This window comes from Orbilia oligospora (genome assembly GCF_000225545.1).
Source record: "Orbilia oligospora ATCC 24927 unplaced genomic scaffold scaffold00083, whole genome shotgun sequence".
Taxonomy (NCBI): domain Eukaryota; kingdom Fungi; phylum Ascomycota; class Orbiliomycetes; order Orbiliales; family Orbiliaceae; genus Orbilia; species Orbilia oligospora.
In genome coordinates, this window is record NW_011645640.1 from 1,315,465 (window position 1) to 1,328,863 (window position 13,399).

The 13,399-nt window shown below is 45.2% G+C and overlaps 5 protein-coding genes across 5 annotated transcripts; 3 read left to right on the top strand and 2 right to left on the bottom strand.

Annotated features, from left to right (window-relative positions):
• Nucleotides 1-508: 508 nt before the first annotated feature.
• Nucleotides 509-3,490, bottom strand: AOL_s00083g376 (uncharacterized protein; the record flags this gene model as incomplete). Its single annotated transcript, XM_011125555.1, has 3 exons — nt 509-1,569; nt 1,623-2,863; nt 2,919-3,490. 3 exons carry the CDS (start codon nt 3,488-3,490, stop codon nt 509-511), a joined length of 2,874 nt encoding a protein of 957 aa, XP_011123857.1.
• A 2,060-nt stretch (nt 3,491-5,550) lies between these two features.
• On the top strand, nt 5,551-6,959 carry AOL_s00083g377 (uncharacterized protein; the record flags this gene model as incomplete). Its single annotated transcript, XM_011125556.1, has 2 exons — nt 5,551-6,284; nt 6,356-6,959. The coding sequence occupies 2 exons, from the start codon at nt 5,551-5,553 to the stop codon at nt 6,957-6,959; spliced, it is 1,338 nt and encodes a 445-aa protein (XP_011123858.1).
• A 486-nt stretch (nt 6,960-7,445) lies between these two features.
• Nucleotides 7,446-8,150, top strand: AOL_s00083g378 (uncharacterized protein; the record flags this gene model as incomplete). The annotated part of the gene is made up of 2 exons (XM_011125557.1): nt 7,446-7,775; nt 7,866-8,150. 2 exons carry the CDS (start codon nt 7,446-7,448, stop codon nt 8,148-8,150), a joined length of 615 nt encoding a protein of 204 aa, XP_011123859.1.
• Nucleotides 8,151-9,123: 973 nt separating this feature from the next.
• Nucleotides 9,124-10,256, top strand: AOL_s00083g379 (uncharacterized protein; the record flags this gene model as incomplete). Its single annotated transcript, XM_011125558.1, has 3 exons — nt 9,124-9,794; nt 9,885-10,021; nt 10,123-10,256. 3 exons carry the CDS (start codon nt 9,124-9,126, stop codon nt 10,254-10,256), a joined length of 942 nt encoding a protein of 313 aa, XP_011123860.1.
• A 540-nt stretch (nt 10,257-10,796) lies between these two features.
• AOL_s00083g380 (uncharacterized protein) lies at nt 10,797-12,189 on the bottom strand (the record flags this gene model as incomplete). The annotated part of the gene is made up of 4 exons (XM_011125559.1): nt 10,797-11,033; nt 11,109-11,247; nt 11,317-11,463; nt 11,534-12,189. 4 exons carry the CDS (start codon nt 12,187-12,189, stop codon nt 10,797-10,799), a joined length of 1,179 nt encoding a protein of 392 aa, XP_011123861.1.
• Nucleotides 12,190-13,399: the final 1,210 nt, after the last annotated feature.

The window sequence follows — 13,399 nt, forward strand, 5'->3', positions numbered from 1 at the left end:
TTAATTAAGTATATAATTATAATTTGCAAGTTGATAGATCACCAATCTTAAGGTTAAAGTGTTTATAGAGTTATCATCCACTTACCCCTATAGCTATAAAGGTCTAGAAAGTCTCGAAAGAATCATTCCGAAGAAAGAGGAGAAGAAAAAAAAAAGTAGTTCTTTATATCCAATTGGTATCCTGCACATCCGCTCCAGAACGGAAAGTAGTTTTTGTAAGATAACACCCATGTACTCCATCGCAAAAGAGAAAGAAGAAGAAGAAGAAAAGTACAAATAAAGAAATATAAAAACAATGAAAGGGAGAAGAGGAAAGAAGAGAGAAAATGAGGGGTAGAAAAAAGTCATATCGAGACTGTGTCAAAATATCCTCGAGTCCAAAACACCCAAACGGCAGGATCACCCCAATCCGCCGCATTTAGTTAAATATATATGTATTTTGTTTTTTACAATGAAGCCCTCATGGTTTCTGGATCCCAATTTTTGGCCCCTTCAGGTTATAGCGACTTTACAAACCCCCAGAAAACCCCACGAAATTATTAAAATGATCTGTAGCCCCTCCCACACCCCCACCACCCATCATACTCAACGTCCCATTATACCCAACCGCGTACCCGCCAGCGGTACTAGCACCACCACCACTACCACCACCATTTCCATCCCCAAGTTCGAACATAAATTGATCCCCCCAGATCGATCCACCCCCAACATCACTCATCAGCTGATACATCTTTCCGCCCATTCCATCCTCTCCGTTCCCAGTACCAGTACTATCATCTGCATATCCGCTATTAAATATATTATAAGAAGTATCATTGCTAAGTTCGGTTGCTGTGCGCATTATTTGTTCTAGATTTGGATTGTTTTCCGGAAGAAAGCCGGAGTGTGGAGAAAATAGTGAATCTTGGGCGGAGTGCGGTGATTGCATGGATATTGATGAGTGGTGGGAATGGGCACCGGGACTTATTACGGCCTGTTGGTGTGAAATTGGAGATTGTGAAGGTGGGGATAGGACGAAGGGGTCGTGGAGAGCTGGAGGAGATTGTTGTAAAGAGCGCGAGTAATGGTTTACGGGCGGTGCCATGGGTTGCTGTTGTTGAAGCGACGGACTAATAGCTAAGGGATCCTGCTGGAAGACATCGTATGCAGATAGAGGTGTGGATTCGTGGACACTCGGGGTGTGGCGTGGCTGTGAGATAGGAGTAAGGATGCTCTCACTCGGAGGGGGTGAAGGGACATGGTGAACGATGTTGGCTAGGCTGGCTGGGAGGGCATGATGAACAGGCTCGAGGGCAGTCTTTTCAGTAGTCCGACGTGAAGAACTATTCTCGCCTCTTATTCGTTTAGTAGGGTGGCCGCCTCCGAGAAGATCACCTTTTTTGCTGCAGAGTTGTATTGTGGCGGACGCGAGATTTTCAAAAACATCCCGACAGCCGATGGCGGCGGGGCACCGCTCTTGCATTGATTCAAAGATTGATCTACAAGCCATGGCGTTGTGGTCGATTTGATCGACTGTGGTCCGCTTTCGTACTTCCGGACTATGCCAGAGGGCGCATAGATACGACGTTCCTAAGATAAGAGGTTAGTGCGGGTTAGAGTGTCAAGGATACGATAATGCATACCAGCTGTAAAAAGGTTATGGCAGGCTAGCCATGTATAATTGATGCTCTTTGCTCGATGTAAAGACCTATACGCCTTGATAATACGATCACCAGCGTCGGAGATCACAAGATATGCCGCCGTATCCGGTTTAGGAACTGCCGGGCTTAGTCCGTATAGCAATAACCGTGTTTGTTGGTAGTTCAAATCGATGAAGCCCATATTGTAGCCACAATTTGCCTCATTATCTTTCTTTGGTACCGATATGGTCCAATCATGCAGCCTCCGTTCCATGTCCTTCCTCCAATGACCAATGGAGTTAAATTCCCTAGGAAGTTCACTTTGCTGGTAAAGAATCTTTTGTATCTCCGATTGTAACTGTCGTATTCTAAACATATGACACGCGATCGTCCTTGAGCTCTTGTTGAGCGCATTTGGATGTTCCTTAAGGATACCGTATTCTGATATCAAGCTGTCATCTATATCTTCTGGGAAAGGGACTTTGATAGCGTCATCCGATATTCCAAACGGCCGTCCGAGATACACGCAGACCTGCCGGTCTAGGGAATAGGCACACCAGAATAACCGTCGCCGTGTGTCGATAGTCAAGGCATCTAGGACACGAAGCACCTGGGGGGTCTCTTGATGCAGACCTAGATCAATGCATATTCTCAAAGCAGATCCAACAACATACCACACTCCAGGCACTGCTGGCCGCATTAGACTGTACAGGGCCAGTAATAGAACGCCCTTTAGCGTGTCTAATCTGTTCGATGCCGAGAATATTGTATCGATATATTTCATCGCGGCAGCGTGGAACTTCTCCGGCATTGACTGGTAGTTTGCGTTCATCCCGGTGGCAATTGCCCAGACCATGTTCATATAGTATAGCATTGGGGTGTATTCTTCCGGAAGGTCTGTCTCTTTGTATCCGGGGCGTTCTGCAAGCCAATCGTAAACAGTCTTGAGTTTTGCCATGAAGATTGTTCTGTGTAGTATTGGTATTTGGGGGTTCGCTTGGTTAAAATAGGCAAGAGCGAGTTTCTCAGCCGTTGTTCTATCGGGAAATGTTGCAGGGACAGGTTTTTGTAGAACTGTTTGAAGGTCCGCAGTGGTAGGCGGCAGGGCGTCACCATCTTCGTTGGGCCCAGTGTTGTTCTTCCAGTGCTCGGGCATTTTACCACGAAAGGAGGCAACTTTGGCTGGTAGGTGGCCACCCGTCTTGCTACTGACTTTAACAGCCGCGAACATCAACTCCGCAAAACTGTTGATGCTTTTTTAGTCAATGCCTAGAATGATGATGTGACGTCCTAACTTACGAGATATCCTTCCCACTAGGGCCGAGTAAGACTTCCTGAGTAGCATCTCCCTGCTCAATCGCTCCAGTGAATACCTGTCCTTCTGAGTTCTGTCTCGACCCTACGACACTGATATTCTGGCCATTCGCCTGATAGTTCGAAAGATCTTGCGACGGCCGGGAAGTTAACGAACTAACCATGTCCCCGTCGGCCTTTCGTTTCCTGCTAGATTCCCCTGATGATGACTGCGACTGGGCACCACTAGCCAACTGCTTCTCCAAAAAGGCCACTCTTTCCTCCAAATGCGATACATAGCTTCTTGGAATCTCCCTCCCAGTCGCAGCATCGACACCGACACATTCTACGTTTGCCTTCGCGCAGGCCGTGCATGCAGGAAATAACTGGTCGCACTTTGTCTTTCGAGAGCGACATCGATTGCAGGCGGATATAGATCGAGAGATGTTACCAGTAGTCACCTGAGTGAGAGAGGTAGCAGACGGGACAGTAGATTTAGATCGAATGTGTGTTGGAGAGGCAGTTTGCGCGCCGGCCGCCGTTGTTGGTAAGGTAGACTGGGGTTGCTTGGACTTCATGGTTTTTATATTTTTATATTTAGACCAAGAGTTGGACAAGAAGGATGTTTATCGATATAAAAAGCGTGGCGAAATCACGTCAGCGAGTGGATAGCCCTGGCGAAGGGAACTAGCATCTTTTTGCAGAAAAGAAGCTTATTGCTGTTATGCCACTGTCACGGATCTGGGGGACGGACGGTTAACCGCTCCGTTGGGAGCCGCAGTTGAAGTAGTTTCTGCACGAAGGGAAGTATGTTTTACGAAACCGTATTTGTGGAGAGAACACAAAAGGACCCAGGTCGAAGTAACAACTGGGGTTCTGACTAGCTTCGGCAATCTGCGTGAGAGGAGGGGGAAGGGGAGGGGAGGTGACTCGAATTCGAAAGGGAATGGGGAAGAGAGACAAGAAGGCTGGGCTCTTAGCGAAATATTTGAAACCAGCGAGTTCCTTATTATAAGTTCCTGGGGATGAGACCTGAGTTTTGTGATCAGAGTTTTGAGTTCTGAGTTCTATGTAAGTTCTTAATTCTTAGTTCTCAGTTCCGAGTTCTCTGAGATGGCATGGCATGGCATGGCGTAGCAGGGAAGAGGGAGCGAGGACGGGAGCGAGGAATTGAAAATCGTCGCCGGGTGATTGGAAGATTGAAGAGAGGTGATAGTATATTGATTGAGAGGAGAGAATTCTCCCAGCTAACGGTAATAGATCAGAGCTTTGTCGTTCAATTTGGCCAAATTAATGACTAGACTAGACTTAACCCGTCATGTCAAGTCATGCTTTTTCCTTTCCCTTTCTTTTCTTTTCTTTTCTGATTCTCTCGCAATGCAATGGTCGAAAACTAGTATGGAAGTATGTGAAACCCCCTTCCTCGATATTAGCGACTGTATTAATATGTGGTGCATTTGCACCGCAGTGGCTGCTAGGTCTTTTTTTTTTCAGGTTCGTCGCACGGAGACGGACAGCGAGCGATAAACAGTACTCTGTATAGAGTACTTGACTTTCGACTATTAGCATGATTCCGAGGCGTAAGGTGTGGGATGCCATTGCCTCTCTGCAGGCGAAGAAGCCGAAGTCAAACCAGAATGTGGGGGTATCCAAAGGAAAAAGAGAAGGGTGTCGACCGACCAACCTAGCTAATCTGGAATAGACAGGTACCAAGGACCCACTCTTAGCCATCCCCAAGAATTCATTCTTGCCGGGGGTCCTTGGAGAGGAAGCTTAAGCTAGATTATTTCGGTATCACAGTCTCTGTCTTTTCGTTTCGAGTGCAGGATGGATGCAGCTTGGTTGCTTAGCTTAACTAGCTCTGCAATTGCAATCGATGATCGGATGGCCATACATAAGTACTTAAGCACCTAGCATAGGTATGGGTGTAAAGCTGATGGCTGTCAGGCCTAGTCTATAGTCCAGGCGCGTCTTTATTATAAAAGTGTCCGCTATGCCTTTACCGGCATGGTCATGGACATGGACGTTTATTTGATATGCATTGAACTCGAAAAGGCATATTATACATGGAGTATAATATATTCCTGGTCTCTGTCTGGACACATTGGAGTAGTTAGTCACTCTTGTCAGTTACTCTTCGTATTTGATGAATAAAACAGAGTAGAATAGAGTAAAATAAAATAATAAAAATAATAAAAATGGCCAAAAGTGCAGGATCAGACAGGGCACACATCCACACCCCCTTGTTCCGGTCTCTTACCATTTGTGGGTTCTGTTCGAATTCTGAGAGAAGCCAGCCTGTCGGTTAGAAGCTGGGGAGAAAAGGCTGCGCGGCAGTGCATCGATTCCAGGCCAGGCTTACGAATACACTGCAAATTTGAGTGCGTTGCCCTCGAACCATACTCACATACAAACGATCAGACGAGACAAGGCCTCGCGGATTTGGCCAAACACAGACACCTCGTATTTTATAACTTTCCCCTCTTTCTCTTCCTCTTCCTCTTTCTCATCTTCTTCATCTTTTGTCGTTTATCCTTCACCCTCTTCCTATTCTGAAGGCGAGCCTCCGAAAACCGATATTGATAAAAAAAAGAAGATTCCATCAAAGAAAAAGTAGAAAGACAACAGAATCAAAAAGATGTCGACGTCCAAGGGCGACAAGAAGGGCGCTCTGCCAACAACCACAACACATGCCGACATGCAGACCGGTGATCTCCTTGGCCTCGACGGTCCCTCTGGCAGCTCCTCCACAATCCCCCTCGTCCCCCAACAGGACTTTACCCCGACAACCTCCCAAGCCGGTGACGACGATGAACTGCCTCCATCCTACGATGCCGAGGGCACCAGTCTCCTTCCCCACCCGTCACACAGTGTCCCTAATGGCGCTACAAATGCCGTCCCTCTCGAGCCCCCTCCGGACTTTACTCCCTACGTCGCAGAGCACTACGAAAACCCGACAACCGGTTCTGTAACATCATATGACGTCCATCTGAACGAAGATGGCGAGGCTTTATACCGGTTCCTTCTCACCCAGAACATGCATTCTCCGCGTCCTCAAGTCCGAATGCGAGGCACACACGTCGAAAAGCACCACCACCATCGTGGCTCTACCAACGACCAGAGAAGCAGCACAGAGCATAAGACAATCGTGGATTTTGATATCACTATGGATTTCCAGTCCCTTATTCTCATCGAACCAGGTCAACAAGGGATAATCCAGGTTGTAGACGAAGACACAAGCGCACACCGTGGAGGGCCATTCAGAACAAAAGGAAGGAATACACGCTCGCTGCCAGACGATACACCGATCATGCCAAAGGATATCAGAAGTTGGGCCGACGACTATTGCAATGATCCTTCAATCTGCAAAGAGTAAGACCAAAAAACAATCACCATCTTATGCTTTTCTATATCTATATGCAATATTCTCTAACAAACCGTAGATTCGTAATGGAGAAAATCTGTCCAGGTTACGATACCAAATACCTCGCAACCAGACTACACCAATTGATCCAATCCACAAACTACGCCGGCGACATCCAAATTACCTTCCCAACAACCCACAATAAGGTCAAAATCAGGCCAGCCAATAAGTTAACCGAACTTCGATACAACAAGGCCGTCCGATGGTTCTGTTATCTCACATTTCTTTGGATCATCACCTGGCCTATTCTATTCTTCATGACCAAAAACTACAATGTTGTCCGATCCGTCTGGCCGATGTCTGCCGTTGATGTTAGCGGTCGTCGCCGTGTTAAGATGACGGAAGACCAATGGTTCGAATACTGGAGACTTGCGATTCGCAGGGCGGTGCTCGGCCGTCGACAGGGTAAAGTCACAGAACAAGATCTCATCGAGTTGGCACAGGAAGCAGGGATGCCGAGGATGCCATTCAGAACTGGAAACCAATTTATGGATAACATGCTGGGAGGTGCTGTTGATTTTTTCGGCGCCGTCGGTGATCAAAGAAGAGCATTTGGCTGGGGCAGGACCGACACAAATCAATGGCACTTCAGATGGGGACAAAGCGACAACCATTGGGATTAGGCTATCCGTGAAGCCTAAAAGAAGAATACCTCAAAATTAAATTAAATTAAATTAAATTAAAACCAATAATACGATTCATAGGATGGAGTGGTGGAGCTTGGGCGTTGGATTTGGGAATGGATGAGGAGAACGGGCTGCCTGATTACTTCTCTCTCACAACTTTTTTTTTTTAAGCCTTCATGATACATATTTTTCTTCGCAGGTTAAACGGCATCCTCTGCATATACTATACTACCAATGTAACTACTATTGAACTAACAATACAATGCCTTTACCCATAAACCTCATCCCAAGATCTAATGCTGTTTCTTCGAAATGTGACTGAACTTCCATCTCTAAAGCGAGCTTCGTAATATTTTGTGTTGATGGTCTCAATGTCACACAACCAGTCCTTCCAAAAGTTTCAACCACCGAAAACATCCCACTCCGTCGCACATCCCACCCTTCCAAAGCCTTGCGACCAGAACATCCACAACCTCTCCAACAATGATTTGGAACCCCTTCGGCGGGTCCTCCTCCGACAAGGACTCCACCGTCTCAAAGACGGCGCCTCCACCACCGGCCCCAGTAGCACCCACAATACCGTCTTCAATACCACCCAGTCCACCCACATTCCCCAATGACCAACAACAATTACCACGGCTACCCGTACAGTTAACGGAAAAGCAGAAATATATGAAGGATATGGGATACAAAACGGCTATTGCAGCTGCTATCATATGTCCCGTTATAATCTTTATGCCGCCGCGGAAGATGGACTTTTATACGTTTGGATTGATCTGTACCACGGCGTACTGCGTCAACCATGTTATGAATGTTAGTATCTTCTCTCTTTCTTTTCCATCTCAGTAGAACATAATTATGTATGTGTATACATACTAACTTCTGCATTCGTGGGGTTTTTAGGAACATGGTCATCCAGGTTTATTATATGCGATAGCACCAAAGGGATCGATGGACTACCAAGAGAAAGTTGCAAACTCACGAAAGAAGTACGATAACATGATGCCAAGTGAAGCGATATGGGCACAGTTAAAGGATGTATGGAACCAACGTTACGATGACGATGACGAAGAAGAAGTAGAGGAACAGAAGGAGTCCATGTTGGATCAAATCCGGAGAGAGCAGGCAGAGAAAGGCGATAGTTCTATATTGAAGATGCTAGAAGAACAGGAAAAGAAGCGGAAATAATGCATTATAATGGACATTCGGAGATCTATTATAGGAGTGTATATACTGTAAGATAGTGTACATAGGAATGAATGAACATAAATATTCAAAGATCAAGGATGAGAATAAGGTATGTCAGTCTTCCTCCCCTCTATCTTCATACCCGAGTGAGGTAGGCTAAGCTAAGGAGCTTTGGCCATGCACCCGCTAGCTCAATTCATTCTCATGATTTCGAAACTCTTGTCTCAAAGGGTTCGCGACGAGCAATCACCAGGTTGGAAGCCGCTATAGGATCCCAAAACTTCAAAGAAAGAAAAAGAAAAAGAAAGAACTAAGCGATATCTCTTCCCGTTTGAAACAATCAGCGCCATGCATGTCGTCCCATGAGCTTTGGCTTCTTTCTCACTTTATATACTTAGTATCCATCCGTTTCGACGGACTGCTATTAATACCCTTCCTCTGCCTCAGAACGATAACCCCAGACGCTTCTTCTTCTTCTACAACCTTCATGACAAAGGCGTCTAAGATCTACAACTCCAGCTCTAGCATCTACGAGAGCTTCTACCACAAGATGTCTTCGAAACATCGACCGGTATTGGCCCTTAGAAGTCCTAGATACCCTCGAAATGAAGCTTAGGGGTATACACGCTTCAGTAGCTCCGTCCTACGACAATGCAATCGACCACTTCCCCCTTGATGCTTATACCAAACCCCCTTCAATTGCTTGCTCTTTTACACATCCACCCAATGAAACAAGGTCTTCTATACATCCCATTCTCAGTTATAAAAAATAAAAAAAAGAACTTCAGAAGATATCGATGTGGCAATTGGGAGTATATAAATCCCATCTAATACTCCTCATCCGTCAAAAAAGCCCCCATCCCAACCTCATCTTCCTCGATTGAAGTATACCTCGACTTCTTATAAACATTTCTCTTAATATATAGCATCTACTCTACCATTTTATAATTTTTATAAACGTTATCCCCCCACAATGCTCTCCTTCAACCAATCCAACTTCCCCACAGCACCATATCCCGATACCACAGCCGCAGCTCTCTTTCACTTAACTCCCACAAGCACCGCGGAAGGGTATCAATCCCAATTACAACAATCCCAGACCCTCCCAATAAACACCCTCCCTCTACCCATGATACTCCAAGACGACATGACGGGTCTAGACTTCTCGAACCCATCGGTTCAAGAATACATCATCAATAACGACGTCCTTGATTCTCTCGCTCAAGAGGTAGCTCTAGCAGACAACCCATCGTCGTCTTCATCCTCATCATCGTCATCAGCTTCAATGGCTACAAATTTAAATCTTCAGAATATAAATACTACAGCTGAATTGTTGATAAACACCCCACTAATCATTTCTCAAACCCCATCACAAATTTCGACGACGACGACGACAGCGGGGTTACAGAATGGTACTAGTATTCTCAATGGAACATGTGGTAACACCGGTGGGGTTATTGGAATCGGTAATAGCACTTTAGACGTCCAAGTCGACCAGTTTTCAACAATGCAGGAAGAAACTACTTTATCGCTCGGGGTTATGGCACACCTTGAGAATTTAGAGAAACAAATTGCCGAAATGAGGAGATTTGTAAGCGCTGGATTTGCAAAGAAGGATCATGTTAGGGGGCTTGATGTTGAGAGGTAAGATATACATTATTATATACCTATCCCGGCCAGTGTTAGCTACTCAATTAACAGTAATTGTCTGATTTGAAATTTTTTTTTTTCCAGACAACGTCTCCACTCCCGCAACTACAACTTCCAAAATGTAACGGAAATAAACGAACCATTCCAAATATTACTAAACTCCAACGGTACCTTTCCAAGTCGATGTCCGGTCAATGGGGTCGAATTGAAGAGTTTGAACCGTAAGCTCTCTTCCCTCCCCCTTGCATGCACAAATCATCATATCTAAGAATTCCAGCAACGTAAATCATAAAGTTTGGCTGACGAATTTATGAAACTATAGATGAGGAAATGGATGCTCTATTGGATGAATATGACTTACCGTTTAGCCCCGCCTTGTTTTTACATGAAAAGCAGTTGATGTATTTGAGGTTTATTGGCACGAATAGGGCAGTTATGCATCGGGTTGTTGATTGAAGAACCACTTGTTGCATGTTGGGTTGGGGGTCACACATTCAGCCCTAAGACTAGATCAGGATTGACTTGCCCAAATGCAAATAATTCTTCGCCACTGCTACACTATAGATCAAACGAGGAGGGAAAAGGACGCTGGTCAGACTATTAACGACTCTGAGTGAAAAGTTTATTTTTTTAAGGTGCTAGATACAAGGAAAACATATAAAACTGTCCTTTAATAGATAATAAACTCCAATTAAAAAGAGATGCAGAAATTTAAGTATTGAAAGGAAAACCGCTAAGTTATAAAAAGCTATGATGATGTTCTGTTGAGAAAAAAGATTCGACATGTTTTTTTGAAAAAAAAAACTATGGATTTTGATAGAGCGGGGGGATATATAACGAGGGTATCATCCGTAGACCGTAAACATATAATGCCAAAAAAGAAAAGAGAAGGGGGTGAGGGGATAATTGTGAGGAAGATTCTAGTACTCGAAGCTGGAGAAAAATTCTATAATCGCATCATAGAAATTTCAGAATAGAACGAACGGGGCCCGAAGACTATTTTGACCACTTTGGCTGCTTCGCCCACTTTGGAAACTTCCATTGTTCCTGTGGACGTTTCGCCAACTTCCTCGCAATACGTTCCTCTTGATCGGCGCGCAATCCTAGCTTTTGTTCGAAGCGGCTGTAGCCACTGTTCTTGGTGAGAGAGTGGTAGACGATGTTTGCTGGGAAGGTGAGGAGGGTCAAAAGAGAGAAGCCGCAGAGGCAGAGGATTGTGTACCATGAACCGGTCTGTAATGTTATCATTTCATATTAGTACCTAGCCTCTTATGTATGATTCATGAAGATAGATAAAAAGAAACTTACCAAAAGATCACAGTCCCCGTCATAATAGATTTCACGCTTGAAGACAATGTCATGACCCATACCGACACGAGTACAAGTCCAGCTCCAGAAGTCACGGTCATCATTGTCAACCTTGAAGATGTGGGTGATATATCCGGCACTATGAATAGATTGTATAAGTATAAGTATATTGTAGAAAGATAAGAAGTGTTAGTAGGATTGTACTTACGTAGCACCGAATGCAAGAGACCAGATGATAAGCAAGGCAAGAGTAAAATATTCCGTTCGTGTGAACATGATATAATACGACTTCGCACTTCGGAAGATATTCTGCAACCACAATCCGAAGAAGACGACAGTGCCGGTACCACAAATCCTATAAAACCCATGAATCAAATTAGCATCATACCCATTTAATAATCTTTGATTGAAAAAGTTATACTTACGCAATAATTAAATAAACACCCGTCAAATCGATATCCGCAGGCCAAGCCCTCAACGTCATCCCTCTAATCCCGCTATCAATCTGTTCCTGCGTCAACTCCTCCCAAGTACCTCTCAAAAACCGCCTGGGGGTCGAGACCCGATCTTTGTATGGTAGGTAATCATCGGCCCACACATAAACGACAAGGACAAACGTGCAAAGCGCAGTAGCCCAGTTCAGTAGATATAAAATAGTCCGCAGGCGGGAATAAATCCATTTCCCACGGATCATATGAAGCTTTGGAGGTCCCTTGTACAACGAATCGCCATCATCTACGCTCCCACGCGGGGTATGCGTCTTTGTCTTTTCTACTGATGGACGCATTGATTTTATAGCCGGAACCCGGGGAGATGCGGGCGGAGAGCCTGAGAAACTACCTGAGAATGATCGTTGGTGGCCTGGGTGTTTTCGGAGTGAAGGTGGTGGGCCTTTTTGGCGTGGAGGGCTGCCTTTATTAGAACCCAGGTCGCTATCTGGATGGTGGATTAGCGAATAACTTGAACCAGAATGTGAGGAGACAGAGCCTCTTCGGGCTTCGGCGAATGTGTCGGAGTCTGGTGAACCAAGCGAAGGACTAAATGATTCTCGGCGGGTGTGTGTTGGAAGCCGTTTTTCCATATTGAAGAAAGAAAAGAAGAAGAAGAAGAAGAAAGAAGAAGAAGAAGAGAGGAAGGGAGATAAGACAAAGGGCCAAGAGCCAATGGATATATATTATGGTATCGTCGAAAGACTATTTGTATTACTTTAGGGTTCTTTTGGTGTAGTGGGATTTTTTGTGAACCAGGCTGACGGTGTGGTCTGCGGCTGAGCTATTCTAGGTGCCAAATCTAGACGCGGCCGCTTGGAAGGGGCACCTTAGCTCAGATGCTCGACAGAGCAGAGTACGTATGGCCTGATACCAGTTCCTTCGGCAAATTGTATTTGAGATACCTGCTCCTGTGAGACCCGAGGAAATCCAAATTTAAAAATATTATGTTAAAAAGAGAATTGAGTCGGATATCGGATCAGACGAGGAGTCGACGGTTTCTCGAAGGAATCGAAAGAAGGGTTGAAGAAAAGAATTTGCGACTCTTGGGCTGGCTAGCTCTTCGAGTACTAACTATCGGGAAACAGAGCTCTTTAAACTTTCAACTCGACGTTCTCTTTTTCGGGTTTGAGAATAGTAGCCAGTGGGAAGACGGATTTCTTGTTTTGAAGCTTGATCCTGGAAGCTATCGTATCAGTTTAAGCTTGCTGACTGCAGGGTAAGTAAGTATGCTCGAGGCGAGTGAGCTCGAGCTTGTCTGTATCAGTTCTTCTGCCGATTCTTCTTTAGTCGATAGAAAGGGACCGGAGGTATCTCGATATCTGATCATGTAGAGGAACAATAGTGAATCTTAGAAAACATTCGGATTTCTGAGACGGTTCCCGTCTTTAATATCACAAGAACTACAAAACCATCATGAGGGGTGCCCAATGGTAAACCAACCAACCAACCCGCCGAAGCTTTCTTCAGTTGGAAGTAGACCCCAGAAATGGTAAACTTTTACCGAACTTGGAGGCTTGCAGGGGTCCCATGCTCAGGTTTCCAAATACTTTCTGGGTGAGGCTGAGATGCCTGACAAGCCGTTTACTCCAAACCTGCGACGCATAAGACATGCTGATCCTCGCTGAGGGTTTGTCAGGATTATGTCGGGCATCGGAACGGTATTATATACTTAGGACATGACAGGTATGTACTCGTCTTTTTTGACATTGCATTCGCATCATAAGTTTCCGCATGGACAAGCCTCTTGAACTTGCATCTCGTAATCGGATATCAAAGGACAGGCTTACCAGCTCGACTCCA